The 14,693-nt window shown below is 33.0% G+C and overlaps 1 protein-coding gene across 1 annotated transcript; it reads right to left on the reverse strand.

Annotated features, from left to right (window-relative positions):
• Positions 1–3,702: 3,702 nt before the first annotated feature.
• LOC147401650 (two-component response regulator ORR3-like) lies at positions 3,703–5,577 on the reverse strand. Its single transcript, XM_086441578.1, has 5 exons — positions 5,041–5,577; positions 4,876–4,943; positions 4,436–4,516; positions 4,256–4,326; positions 3,703–4,039 (listed from the first exon to the last, which is right to left on the reverse strand). The coding sequence occupies exons 1-5, from the start codon at positions 5,171–5,173 to the stop codon at positions 3,937–3,939; spliced, it is 456 nt and encodes a 151-aa protein (XP_086297704.1). The 5' UTR covers positions 5,174–5,577; the 3' UTR covers positions 3,703–3,936.
• Between the last annotated feature and the right edge of the window lie 9,116 nt (positions 5,578–14,693).

A 14,693-nucleotide genomic window follows, 5' to 3' on the forward strand; every position in this document is an offset into this window, starting at 1 on the left:
CGAGTGAGCTTCAAGTTGTTGGTGTTCTAAAATAGATCATACTGGATATCATGATAGTTTAAAGTCTACTTCGGGTTATATTTTTGTGTTGGCTCATGCATATATCTCATAGAGAAGCTTAAAGTAGACCATTCTGACATATTTGACCATGTACTCAAAGTTCATTAGATGTTATGAAGCGACCCATCAACCAATTTTGTTAAAGAATTTATTGAAGAATTAGAGGTTATGAATTCCATTCATAGAATTATTGTGATAATGATGTCATTACCAATTATGTGAAGAATGAAGAGGTGACTAGAGATGACAAGCACATAGAAATGAAGTATATTCTAGTATGTGAAAAACTTTGTGAAGAGCTAATTGAGATCCTTAAGATGAAATCAAACTATGATAGTAGAAAGGAGCATGCAACTTGTATGATAGTTATCCATTCATTTGACTATGTTGTTTGAGAATTGAGTTTTCTTTATGCTTGTTTACTATTTTATTTATACCCTGATAAATTATTTATTGCTACTGAAAAGTAATCGTGGATGATTAATCATTGTGTATGTATTATCATGTTAATCAACATGATGATTAATCATGTTATTATTTTTTGTGAATAAATGTATTCGTGAAGGGTTAAAAAATGCTTGGGCTAAACGTGACTTTGCATCACATTGGTGAAGCATTCATTATGGATAGAAAGGTGATGGAATATCACGACAGATTACTAGTAAGATATCAAAATGACATATGACGAGTATGGAACTCGACACACACGAAATGTATATACAAACTATATGGAGGGATATATACCACAAAGGAAAAAATCACATAAATCCAGAGTTCATTAATGATACAAATTTTGAGACCATGTATCAGTCTTAAGACCGACAAATGAGTTCTTTGTTACATCTATGATCCATTATTAGTGATACCTCTGGATAAATGTGACAGTTAAAGATTCTCTTAATTGTTTTGGAAAATTGGTTTTTAAAAAAGTGCACTTGATTATTTAAAATGTTACAATCGAGAGATTCATTTTGTAAAGTTATTAGTATATCTGATGGCCAAGTGGGAGATTGTTCAATTATTATTATTTTTTAATTAAAATATAGTATGATTTTCACATATACAATTTTATAAAAGGGTATTGGATTGCAATTGTTCAAACTAATAATGGTCAAGTCCAGAATCATATGTATAGCCTATTATCAGTTGCCAACATCAAACTTGATGGATTAGTAAATATCATTTTCAAGTTTTATGTGGTATTCACGTAATTATAATTCCTACAATTGGTAGAAATTTGGTATTCTCTCTTTATAAATAAACGGTTGTTCACGCTCTCTACACATTCTTATATTTTACTAGATAGAGACTTATATTACTAAAGTGTAGGAAGAGTCAGGATACTACACCAATTTGTGGATTGAGTTAGAGATCGAAACATTGCATACATATTATTGAATCTTAAGGAAAACGATTCCAAGTAGTTTACGTTTATTTTCATTAAACTGATTATTATTGTGTTCAGATCAAATCCTAAATCTATGAGTATATTTGTTTGTGAATATTGGAAGAATCTCGAACAATGTAGGCATACGTGGGCATATTAGAACTTGCCTTGCCAATCGAGACAAGATGATAGAAGAGTTGAGGGCTGTTAAGGGCATCAAGTACATGGTGGCAAATTTGAGGGCTAGTTGGTACTTCGAGTCAAAATATGCAAAGTGATTCGTGATGTTTCCAAAGCTTCCACGAAGAGATGAAAGAGTTGTCAAAGAATTGATAATTCACCTGAAGGAAGTCAAGACCAAGGTGGTGGTCTTGGAAAGGGCTATGGCCAATGTGGGTTGATTGAAATTAGGGATTTTTTATTGAAAAAATAAAAAGATTTACATTCTTATATTAGGCAACCCTTGGGTATGCATGCTTCTTTACAATATTCAAAATAAATTTCTGATAGAAGATAAGAAGGTGAAAAAACAATTTCTTGATGATAGGATATGGATAAGCAAATCTATCGTCAGTAGCTCTGTTGGTTTCATGTCACCCAGTTGGGTCCTTTTCCTCTAACATGGGTTATTGATTATGATACCTTTGATCACATTATCGTTGAATCTAATCATTTTACTTCTTTTACTTTTCTTGCTATTTATAAGAAGGTTCGTCTTGTTGATGGATCCCTTACGCCTATTCATAACAAGAGTACCATCTCCTTAATCTCTGGTATTTCCCTTGATTCTGTGCTTCATGTTCCCCACATATCTCTTAAAGGTAAGCACATAACAAATTAGGAATATGTGTCTCAAATCCAAGCTAAATGGAGGTGTTTGGGATGCTAAGGAATTGGAAAACTTCCTTTTGCAAATGAAGAAGTATCTCAAGACCATTCAACTCCTACACAATGAGGAATAAGTGCATGTCATGTACGTTATGGATGGTGTGTGGCAAAAGAGGTTGATAGACAATAAGTGTGGATTTTAAACCATTCAAAATTAGGAAGATCTCAAGAGTGAACTCAAGAGGCAATTATTGTTCCTTCATGGATGGGCGCTTAAGCCATGGGTAGAACAAGAGTTATATAGGAGAGGAGTTATAGATTGGCTTCAACCATCATGACATCCGACCAAACATTTACCTAATTGAGCCAACAGGGGTGAATCCTTAAAAAGGACTATGAGAGCATCAAGGAAGGATGAGAATGAGGTGAGTGAGCTAACAAGACCAAGGATGGGGAAAAAGGCCCAAGGAAGGAAAGCACCCTAAGGTAGGCCAAGATCTCTTAAAGAGGTATAGAGGTTGCTTCATATGTTGTAGAAACCACAAGGCATGTTAGTTAAGCGCACTATTTTTCTCAACACAATCCATGCCCTATTCAAATCCAAGATTCTAGAGTGCATGCCTTAGTTAGTTGGAGCAGTTCATTAAACAGAAAGACTACTTGAGCCAAATCACTGGAATCAACTTTAAGTATTGCTCGAATGCTAGGTAATGAATATATATATATTTTTTTTCAATTTATTTGATTAATTTTTCTATTCTACAAACCCTCAAACTCAAACCTCATATTCATCCAAGATTTTTGCTCAAAAGGACGACTATCGAAGATCGATCATCAGTCCATTTATTGACAATGTGATAAATCAATTCCATTTTCCAATGATCATTGATTATTATGGACAAGAATCTGGATTCTACAAGGATAATCTATACAAGGTTTGAGTTGGTTTCAAGTCTTGGGAGTCTATAACTCAGATCTCGAACAAGTATCACCTTATGACCTCGACCAAAATTTAAAGCAATGTTACCTCAGACAAATCTGAATCTATGGATCTATAATGTAGGAGCATCTAAAGTTGGCAAACCAATCAACTGGACCGAATCATCAAAATGTCAACCCGTTTGAAAAATATTAAGAAACACCTCAGATCCTTACCAATCCCATTTCGATATAGTCGAGTCGAATCAGGATCGAGTCAACACAGGATCAACCTTGTTATATATATATAGCAATTACAGCTTATTGTTTCTTAAATATATGATGCGATATAATATAATATAGTATAGTGCATGAGATGCATTGAATCAAGATATTTCATAAATAAAATACTATATTCAGCTATCTCGTGCACTTTACCATATTTTACTCTTTATGTTAAATAAAAAAAAATAATATTAATCCAACAATGGTAATTGTATAATGACCAAATTACCCTCTGCACTATAAAATTTTAAACAAAGAGCCACCCCCATGTTTTCTTCCCCACCATTCATTCTTTTGGTTTCAAGCAAAAGTTGTACCCTTACATACACAGATGTTCTCTTCTGCTACTACCAAGAATAAAAAAGCTACATTGATATATAATAAAAACAACAATAAAACAAAACTCTCAAAAAAGACAAAATTGGGTCCCACTCTGTTGATAATCAAGTAATATTATATCAGCTTACATGATTCACTCGAATCATGTGGTTGTGCAACCGCAGCACATCAGATTTTCTAATCGGTTTCAATAGGAACTCTTCTGCTCCTTCCTCCAAGCATCTGTGTTCATTTTTATTTTAAACCCATTAATATATATATATAATTCTAATAAACCAAAAAATAAAGGGTAGTTTAGTCTTTATATACTTTGGGGGTAGTTAGAAATTAAAATAAGAGGGCTTCTATTGCCGCACCAACTTTTACTTAGAACACTCCAAGATATAGTTGGTGTCGCAAAAGGAATCCTATATAAAATAATGAAAATAAAAAAATTACCTGCTGATTCTGGTAGGAACATTTTCTGAGGACATAATTACCACTGGGATTTCCCGTAGACTCGATGACTCCTACAAAATTAAAAAAATAAAAAATAAAAAATTTATTATTATTATATTAAATAAATAAAGGTATTTTTTTTAAAAATAAAGCCACGTCATCAAAAACAGGTTTTCATACCTTTACCCTTTTAAGAAGATCGAATCCTGTCATCTCTGGCATGCAATAATCTGTAATAATCATATTTACCTTCGGTTCCTCCTGTATTTTTTTTTCAATAAATAAATAAAACTTAGAATTCAAAAAACCTGAATAAAAATAAAATGTAACCACTTTAAATAATTAAAATGCAATAATAATAATAATAAATACCGCACCCATTTGGATCGGTCAGACTACATTTCAGAACCAGATTAATAACGGGTCGAGTCAGGAAAATGTACCCGATCCAAATACCAAAACCCATACTACAGAACATGGGGAAAAAAAAAACCTACAATGTGAATAGATAATTCCAGGACTTTTCATATTAGCAGGCAACTATTTCTCATATAATTTTCCTGGAAATATAAAAAACAATGACCTGGAAATATCAATCGCCCCCCGTCCCGCCTTCTTACCTTAGATTCTTCTTCCTTCCCCAACCCCAGCAATTCCAACGCTCTTTTCCCACTCTCCACCGCCGTCACTGCAATAAAATACCCTCCATTAAACCTACAAAAACATACAACATATATATGCGGGGTATTTAGGGAATTTCACATATTACATTTTTACGGATTTACCTCTATACGAAGAGCCCTTAAGCAACCTCTCAATCAACTTCCGATCAATCACACTGTCGTCCACCGCAAGAACATGCAACAGATCTGACCCACATGCGTGTTCTCCGGCTACTGTACCCTTAGAAATTGACATTTTCGAGCGGCCAAAGAAAGAAAGAAAAAAAAATCTATAAAAATAAACTCAGTGTGTCATTCGCTCTTCTTCTTCTGGGGATTTAAATAAACACAGGTATGATGAAAGACGAAATTCTTTTTAAGAAAGTAAATCAGAGAATAATAAGAGAGCTCGGGCTACGAGAAGGGAAGATTTTGATCCGATTCGGTGAACAGATATTTAGGCCGCTACGATTCTTGGGCAGCTCATATACAGATTTTGTTTGATTTGTATGAAGAGAAGACAGAGAGAAATGACCAACTCGATCTCCTTAATAAAGAGAGACACAGATATGTCAATGGTTTGACTCAAATAGATCAACGGTTATGATTGAAGGAAATCTTTTTAGGATGATAACGAGATATCTCTTGGGTTCCCCGAGATTGATTGTTTATTTAAATTTTGATTTTGTTTTTGTTTTTGTTTTTCGATGAAGTTTGGATGAGATCAAATAAGATATCGAGTTATTACGACTGCTCTACTTTCTCACCGCGAGATAATGGTATTTTGACTTTTATATCATGGCCCCCACACTTGAAAAATAAAATGTGTCAAATTATGAGAGCTTCTATTATCACACCAACTTTCATTTTATTATTATTATTATTATTTTTTTTTTTTTTGATAGATTGGATGTCCGGATCCGGACTTACCTCCGTCTAACAGGTTTCCCTCCCCCTGGGCACATACACCAGGTAAGTGAGGGAACACCCTCAAAGGTGGCCCTAAGAAAATATTGCTCACATACATCAACTTTTACTTATAACATACTAATTTATATATAAATAATTGCTTAATGTCAAGAGATATTTTGCAGGTGGTTCCGATACATTATTCATTTTAATTTCCAAAACATATATTTTCAATGAATTCGTTATTTTTATAATCAACGAATTCATTGCCAAATTACCAACGAGATTGTTGGTATGACAGAATCACTGGTATTTTATCAATGAATTTATTAATTATTATAGAAGTAACAAATTCATTGGAAAAACATGTTTTGGGAATTAAAATGAACAATGTATCGAATTCAAAATTTCGTCATATTCAACACACTAAATGGAAATTCACCCCAATTTCAAATAGATAAGTGTGTTGTAAGTAAAAGTTGGTGTGGCAATAGAATTTCTCCAAACTATTTTAGTATGATAAATGATTTCCTCCACTCAATTAAAGTGTGTTTTATGAATATTTGATATACCTATTGTTAGAGGTATTTTTTGATGATTCATTATGTGGCACATGTCACCTCAAGATTTATGTCGAATCGTATTCAAAGTAATATGAAGGCAAAACTAAACATTGTATCCAAGACCCTTGAAATTTGTCCCTAAGAATAAGAATATCGAACTTAGGGACATGTAGTATATAGAAGGCTCGGAGTCGGGAGACAGAGTTTGCTCAGATGTCCATGGAACTCCCTGACCGCAAGCACAATGTGTTTTTGTTGAAACAGTTACAATACATGTGCAATTAGGCATTAATCCTGTCAAAATTAGGGAAGCACAATTTTATTTGTGAAACTAAAACTAAATAGAGAGACAATGAAAAAAGAATATGATTTTTTAACTAAAACGAACCTAAGTTCACCAAAACACTAATTTGAACATGAAGGAATTTGACACAAGAACACTTTAAAACAGTCAACACATATATCAGGGTTTTCATCAACACAATTTAGATCCCAAAGAAAATTGCAGATTTTTGTGTCCACGCCCTTCTAAGATTTTTGGAGAAATAAGGGGATGAAATAGTAGGTAAAAAAATAAAGGATTTTTTTTTATAATAGGTCAAGGAAAGGTTGAAAATAATCCAAGAGGAGATTGAATAGATTAAAAATGATTTACCATGGAGGTTGAAAGGGATGAAAATGACTAATTTTTGGAAGAAAAATTAAGATTTTTTAGTCAAAGGTTGAGCATGAGGGATAAAATCGCCCAAAAAATAAGATTCCCTCCAGAACAAAAAAATTTGATAGTTGTAACAAGAACTGTAAAGTCCGTGGTGGGGGCTTTTTGAGTCTTCCACCCCTCGAGATTAGTGTTGAAGATGATCTGGTACTTAAGATTTGATCCAACAATTATAAGAACTTCTAATATATGTCTTTAATTTTCAAATTATTTAATCTTGTTGTATTGTGACTTCAACGAGACAAGAATGATAAGGAATAATGGTGTGGTGTTTGCCAAAGAAACTCTAACAATATAATTAATATCAAATGAAGGTAAGATAGAGAGAAGATAATGAAATTCAAATTGGTAAATAGGATGGAAGATGAATACTTAAATAGAGTGAATTATATACAAAGAGGTGGGATTTTCAAGTTCCGAACCTTTTGTCAGTCTTTGAGAATAGGTTTTATAAACTCTTCTAAAGACATGTGTCACCACAAGATTGATCTAGGTAAGAGATGACTGACTCGCTGAGTTGGATGAATGGTAGAGATTTGATCCTAGATCCCTTGTAGATTGTGTCATTGTCTTATTAATAGTACATTTGAGTTGAATTAGTAGAGTCACGGTGTATTTAATATGGAATTGGTAAGGGCTCACTTTTTAGGGGTAGTTTTGTTAGAGAGTGTCTTTTCTCTACCTCCTTTGATAAGTAAATGATGATATCATGTTTAATGTGGGGATATAATGGAAAAATAAGATCAAATATTCTTAAATAGTTTTCCTTATTATATTTGATAAGGTTAGACAAAGCTAATAAGATTTTATAGTTCACTAGGCCTTTCCTTTTGTCCATACTTATGCCAGTGTTCCTAGTTATCTAGTTACCCTTGGTCAAGTGATGACGAGAACGTTTGAGCACACGATTCTTGGTCGAGGTGTACAATCATATCAGAATCATGCAGCCTCTATGCTCAACTTTGGGTATGCTTGTTCATCCTTGGTGCAGATTGTAGACACCCCATTTTGCATCTGCCTGACTTGGCGACCCGTCACCTAGTTGTTGTAGATTCCTAATGATGAGCGCTAAGAACTCGAAAGCTTGTGAGAGGTCTTCTTCCAATTTCCCCTATCTACCAATTTCACCCTCTTTTTTCTTCTTGCCACACGATATAGAATTATGAACGCTTAAGATCTCTACATCTTATACCCGATTTGACAAATACATACGTTTAGGTTCGCTACACATTTTGATAATCTAGAGACCTTGCGATACTAGGAAAATGTGACCTCGAGACTTGGAAATAATCACGTTGGGACTGAAACAAATCTCATGCTAAAATTTGTAAAAATTTACAAAAATCACCAAAATGATGAAAATACCCCTCATAAATTTTGAATTTATGAGAAATCCTGAAAGTACCTCCATGGCATTCATAATATGATTTCGAATCTAATGAGACTCAAATCGAAAAAGACGGAGAAATTCACAAAAAATCGTAAAATGATCGAAATACCCCTCGATGTTCGACTTTTACGTAGAAGCCTTGACGCTTAGGAAAACGCAATTAAAAAATTAAACAAGTTGAAAAAACTCTCGACTAATCAAGATTAAATTAAAATTAAAAATTAAAAACAACCAATTAAAATTCACACTCAAATAAAAAATTCAAATTGAAAATAACAGTTATACTAAAATCAAAATTTAATCAACAATTTAAAATTTAAGATCAACTTAAAATTCAAATTAAATAAAAAAAATTAATAAAATTAAATCAAGCAATTCAATCAAATTAAAAATTAAACTTTAATCGATTACTCAAATTGAAATCAAAATTTAACCGACCAATTAAATTGAAATTAAGATTTAATCAACCAATCAAATCAAATTAAAACAGAATCAATCAATAAAATTAAAAATAGAAAATTAAAAATTAATCCAACCTATCAAATCCTAAACGATCAACGATTGGACCAAATCGATCAATTGAAAGCCATAAATCATCAACCCATTTTAACTAATCAACCTATGCCCACCTATACATCAAACAGATCAATGAATCGACAGCAAAGCGTGGGATCACTCCTTATACACATCCTTTATTTCCTCTTTTATATTTTGATCAAAAAAGAAACATGAAAAAAAAGAGTGAAAAGAGAAAGTGATGTAAAAATGAAGAGAAAAAATATATATAAGAAGTTCCCAACTGCCCCAACCATTCTTCCTCCTTCTACTATTAACACCAACATGTTTTCACCCTTCATCTCCATTTACCAGCAGCTTGAACACCATAGCCATTCCTTCTTCCTCTGCTATTAACACCTATACTTTCTCCTACTTCACCTTCATTAACCAATAGCTTAAAATCGTCCCAAAATCACCCCCATTTTAGCTCTTAAACCAGTCCCAAAATGCCCCAATTTTAGCTACTAAAATAGTCACAAACCATCTCAGCACTTAAACCAGTCCCAAACCACCTCTGTTTCTACCCTTAAACCAGACCCAAAATCGCCCCCATTTCAACTACTAAAATAGTCTCAAACCACCTCTGCTTCAGCCATTAAAACCGTCTCAAAAGCACATTGATCTCACAACATCTCATTTTAAACCTCGACAAGGACCATCTAAGTTTCGATTTTTGAAGGGATCCAAGCAATCAAAATTTTTCAGTGAAGGTAAGTTGTTTCACTTATTCTTGATTTCTTGGTTATTTTTATACACCTGAATTGAGTAGCTGATTTTTGTGTACATGGCACTAATAACGATCATTGATTTTCCAAAATATTAGTGGATCGATTCACTGACTTTTGGTGTTGATAAATTAATCAAATTAATTTTTATGTGCAAAATTAGTGAGTAGACTCATTGATTTTTTATATTAATAGATCAACTCACTGATTTTGTGATATTATTGGACCGGTTCACTAATTTTGATATTAATCAACTTACTGATTTTTGATATTGATATATTGATTTAATTAATTTTTATACACAAAGTTAATGAGTCGACTCACTGATTTTGATATTTGTGGATCGATCAACTTATTTGTTTTAGTAAATCAATTCATTGATTTTTGGTGTTAAGTCTTATCAATCGTGGGATCTCAACATGTGAAATTTTAAGAATTCCAATGGCAAAATTGAACTTTGAAAATCATAGTTGCCAAGTTGGGAGATTCATGTGAATTCAGATTTTTCATTGATTTGGGGGTCTTTTTTAAAATCATAATTTTCTATTTTAGAAAATTCACATTTGCAAATTGCTACTTTGAAAAATCCATATTCATAATGTGTATTTTGGAAAATCCATATTCATGATTTCTATTTTGAAAATCTTTATTCATAACTTTTTATTTGAAAATTTTTGTATGCACAAATTTCTATGTTCGGAACTTGTCATATATGTGTAATTTTCTATTTTGGAAAATCATTTTTACAAATTCCTAATTTGGGACTCGTCATATTTGAAAATTTCTATTTTAGGAAAGTCATATCTAATAAATTTCTAATTTGGAAATTCATATACATTCATAAATTTCTAATTTGGATAGTTTCACATTCCCAATTTAGAAATTTCACATTCATAACTTTTCAATTTGAACTATTTTCACGAATTCCTATTTTAATTGATTTGAAAAATATTTACATATATGGAGTTATCTATAGATCCTAGACTTAAACTAGGTGGCTACTCCCAAGTCTTAGAAAATTCTCCATTTACCAATCGGAATTCCATTCACTATTTAGTGAAAATGGGTCCAGGCGATTTCAGTGATGATTCCACTTGGTACTTTAGAGTCAAACTTGACCCTATCCAAGACTATCCCTAGGTTGACTTTCACTTGAGTCAACTCAGTTGACTTAAGGAAACTTTTAGATTATGCTAGATTTTTTCATTTCTTTCATTGGTACGTGATCCGATTTAGTTGATTGATAATTTTTTTCATTGGCTATTTCTTATGATTGGATTGAATAAATGCATGTGGCTTGTATGGTTGAATATTCACGAAAACGTCCCAAGCGCACATTGTCCCTTTTGCACACACTCATGAGCATGCATATTCATGTTTGCATCATGACATGCCTCTATGAACCCCGTAGTTGGATTTAAGCTAACTTGATCCTTCGGGATATGGGGGATGACCGTGAACGCAACGAATTCAGTACAATACCTTCAAGTATATCAAACTGAAGCATCACGTACTACTTGACTAGGTGAAATTGGTATAGTATATCGATATTTTGGGTTGAAGTGACCTAAGGTTTGTCCTAACCTAATATCAATCAAATAGTGAGTCTAGAGACTTGAACTTAAGTACGGTCATACTAGGCCATGACTCAAATTGACTATGAGTGCTCTTGGGTTGATCTATTTAATCTAACTAATAGGTAAGTGAGTGGATCGATCTAGACTGTTCAAATTAAATCCACAATATTGATCCAACTTGAGAAACTCAATTAGTAAGAAAAAAATGTTGCTTATTGTGAACCAATCAAACGAGTTGGCCCAATTGGCAAATAGATCTAATCGACCAATACTAAACCGATTGGACCAATTGATTTTAGGTTCAAAGATTTGACCTAATACGTACTAAGAAGATCCTATCAAGTGGTAAAACTAACTAGTCTGACCCAAAGTTCAACCCCAACCAGGGTTAGACCCGTAACTAATCTCTCTCACCCTTATGGTCTCTATAGACTTATAATACTTTTGGACTTGATGTTTACTATTATACTTGGGTTAATTTATGTCAAAATTTTAATCATGTGATTAAAAATCAAATCTTCAAAGTCAATAGTTAATCTTGGTTTACTTCTAATCAGGTAATAATTGATCTTAAACTTTCTAAACTCCCATCTATGCCACTTTGGGTCTGTGAAAAGAGTTGTTTTGGCAGAATATCATTGTCAAGCCCAAGTAGCCTACCCTTGCCACAAGAAAAAACAAGTACTATGGATAAAGTAGTATTCTGTCAGATTTTAGAATCCTTTCAGGCACGGATTATTGCTTTTGTTCAAACACAAATTGAAGCCTTGAAAACGAAAAATAAAAATGATAAAACTATAGAACATTAGGCTGTGTTTGACCTCGTCAAAGACCTATAAGAGGATCAATTATCCGTTGCCCTATCTTAGATCATCGAATAACTTAAATCAAAAATGCCTTGAAGAGAATATCAATGACCCTGACGATCTTACTCTTGGATCATGGGCAATGATGTTATTTCCCACAATCCGTCTGCTAAACATGAAAAAGTTTGATGGGATTGGATGCCTTATGACTCACTTGAAAATATATGTCGGCATCATGCAATTTCAAAGTTTGAGTGAAGAGTAGATGGTCCAACTTTTTCCAAGAACCCTTACAAGTCTTGTCTTACGGTGGTTAATGTTACTAGACTCATCTCGGGTAAAAACATGGCATGAATTGATGAAGGAGTTTATTGGTCGGTATTCATTCAACACGAACATTAAACTTACAGGAAGAAATTTAGAAACAACTAAGTAGAAACCCGAGGAAACCTTCACTAAGTTCATTGCTCGATGGAGAGCTAAAGTTGTTCAATTATGGGACCAACCTCAGGAAAAAAGAATAAGTTAAGATCATCCTTAGGAATTTCACTCCAAACTATGCCAAGTACCTGATGCCTCAATATCTTCCCACCTTTCAATCCCTCTTTGAGGTTGGAAACCAAGTTAATGATGCCTATTATTTGGGACTTTTTGATAACTCATCTGAATCAAAGTTTAAAAATTTCAAATCCAGCACCAATTACTTACAAGTGGCTAATACTTCTTTCGCAATAGTTACTCCAACTACTCAATCATCACCAGCCAAGCCTAGGAGATAATTCTCCAATCTTGGAATGTCCCTTAGTGTTTATAAAAAATTGCTGAAAAGGAAATTATTGGCACCATTACAACTTAAGCCTTTGCCCAATCCTCTTCCTCCAAATTTGGACAATGGAAAATTCTATGAATTTCATCAGATGTCCAGCCATGTTCTTAATAGGTGCATTACTCTCCGCCATGCTATTCAAGACCTTGTCGATCAAGAAAAGGTCACCATACCCGCTCCTACTGCGCCCAATGTTTAAAACTAACCATTTGTCTACATTTCAAAATCAAGCCCCTACTGCTCTGAACTTAATTTCCATGTCCAAACCCGAATCAGTTGATCAACTTTCCTTCATGTACTCAATTGGTCTTAATAGTGCATCCTTACCATGCGAGAATGAGGCCATCTACTATAAGGCAGTGATAAAACTAAAAAAACAAAGAGATTATAGAAGCAATATTATTCAACATCGAACAGACGCGAATTAGAACATAAAAAGGTAACAAAAATGAATGAGCCCAAATCATCTATTATGAAGATATCCAAAGTGGCATAGACCTTAGCATTATGTCTCTTCATTCATAAGGATATCCTCACTTTAAGTTTTTCTTTTAGTTTCAGTTGCATCAGTTCTTTTTAATTCTAATAAAATAAAGAAACTTTTGATTATCATGCTCGCACTAATGATGTGAATATAAAATTTGATATAAGAAATGACTCAGAGCTTACTAATCAAACTTGATAAATATTGGAATTAAAGATTACACTAAAAAAATGTAAATAGGTACTACATTATCCTCAAGGGAACATGAGAGAATAATAAACTTACTTAAGAAATTCAATAGTGTTCTCGCATGATTTTATGAAGATATGTTGAGTATGAGAACCACATTACCTTTTATCAAAATAGATTGCACCAAAATATATTAAGACATAAAGTCGAAAATGAACTTCAAAGTTAAAGATTATCATGAACAATGTAGTTGAAACCATCGACAAAGGTGCTAAGACCTACAAAGAAGGATCCACCATGTTTTTCACTCAAGAGAGGAAAGTTCTCATTCGCAAAAAAATAAAAGATTTTCTTAAAGTTTTAAGAAAATTGAACAGTCAAATACAAAAAACTCAATCATATGTAATTTCGCAGAAGACGATTGAAGGCCACTCACTCTCAAAATAAAATCTTACTCAATAGAGCAATCAGGACATTGAGTTCCCAGAACCTTGACCAAATCAAGTAGCATTTCACCAAAGGATGTCTTTTTTGGTTGATTAATTTTCTTTATCTTACTAAAAAAAAATAACATTCTTTAGCCCTTACAGCCTCTAAAAAATTAATAGCCCCTTCTTTCTAACCACACTAACCAACCTCGGAAGAGAATTTTTAGTGTGAACTACATTTTGACATGATCCCAAAAGAGAAAAAAAGGATTTGGGATACATAGGCAACCTGAAAAGATACCTCAAGCTCGGTTACGTAAAAAAATGTATTCTCTTAAGAAAATAGTCATCCAAAAGGAAAATCCCCTATTGAAGGGTTCAAGGAAAAGAATGTCAACTAGTAGCATTGAAAAAAGGAGAATAAAAAAATTAAGAGAAAGTAAAAGAATGTCAAATTAGGAGCATTAGAAAATAAAAAGATACTCAAAAAAGTTGATGAAAAAAATAGAATATCATACTAGGGGTATTTTGAAAAGTTGAGCCTTATACCCTTTCTTTCTAAACGATGTCCTAAGCCCACCTTTTAAGTCCTCTTAAATGCTA

Source organism: Akebia trifoliata, chromosome 5 (assembly GCF_017979445.1).
Source record: "Akebia trifoliata isolate Shusen 1 chromosome 5, ASM1797944v1, whole genome shotgun sequence".
NCBI lineage: Eukaryota > Viridiplantae > Streptophyta > Magnoliopsida > Ranunculales > Lardizabalaceae > Akebia > Akebia trifoliata.

Bases quoted from the DNA above. Each gene is read 5' to 3' on its own strand.
- LOC147401650 (XM_086441578.1), bottom strand. From the start codon at position 5,173: ATGTCAATTTCTAAGGGTACAGTAGCCGGAGAACACGCATGTGGGTCA. The intron at 4,944-5,040 runs GTAAATCCGTAA...ATTTTATTGCAG, and splicing joins TAAGGGCTCTTCGTATAGAG to TGACGGCGGTGGAGAGTGGG. The intron at 4,327-4,435 runs GTATGAAAACCT...TTAATTTTGTAG, and splicing joins ATCTTCTTAAAAGGGTAAAG to GAGTCATCGAGTCTACGGGA.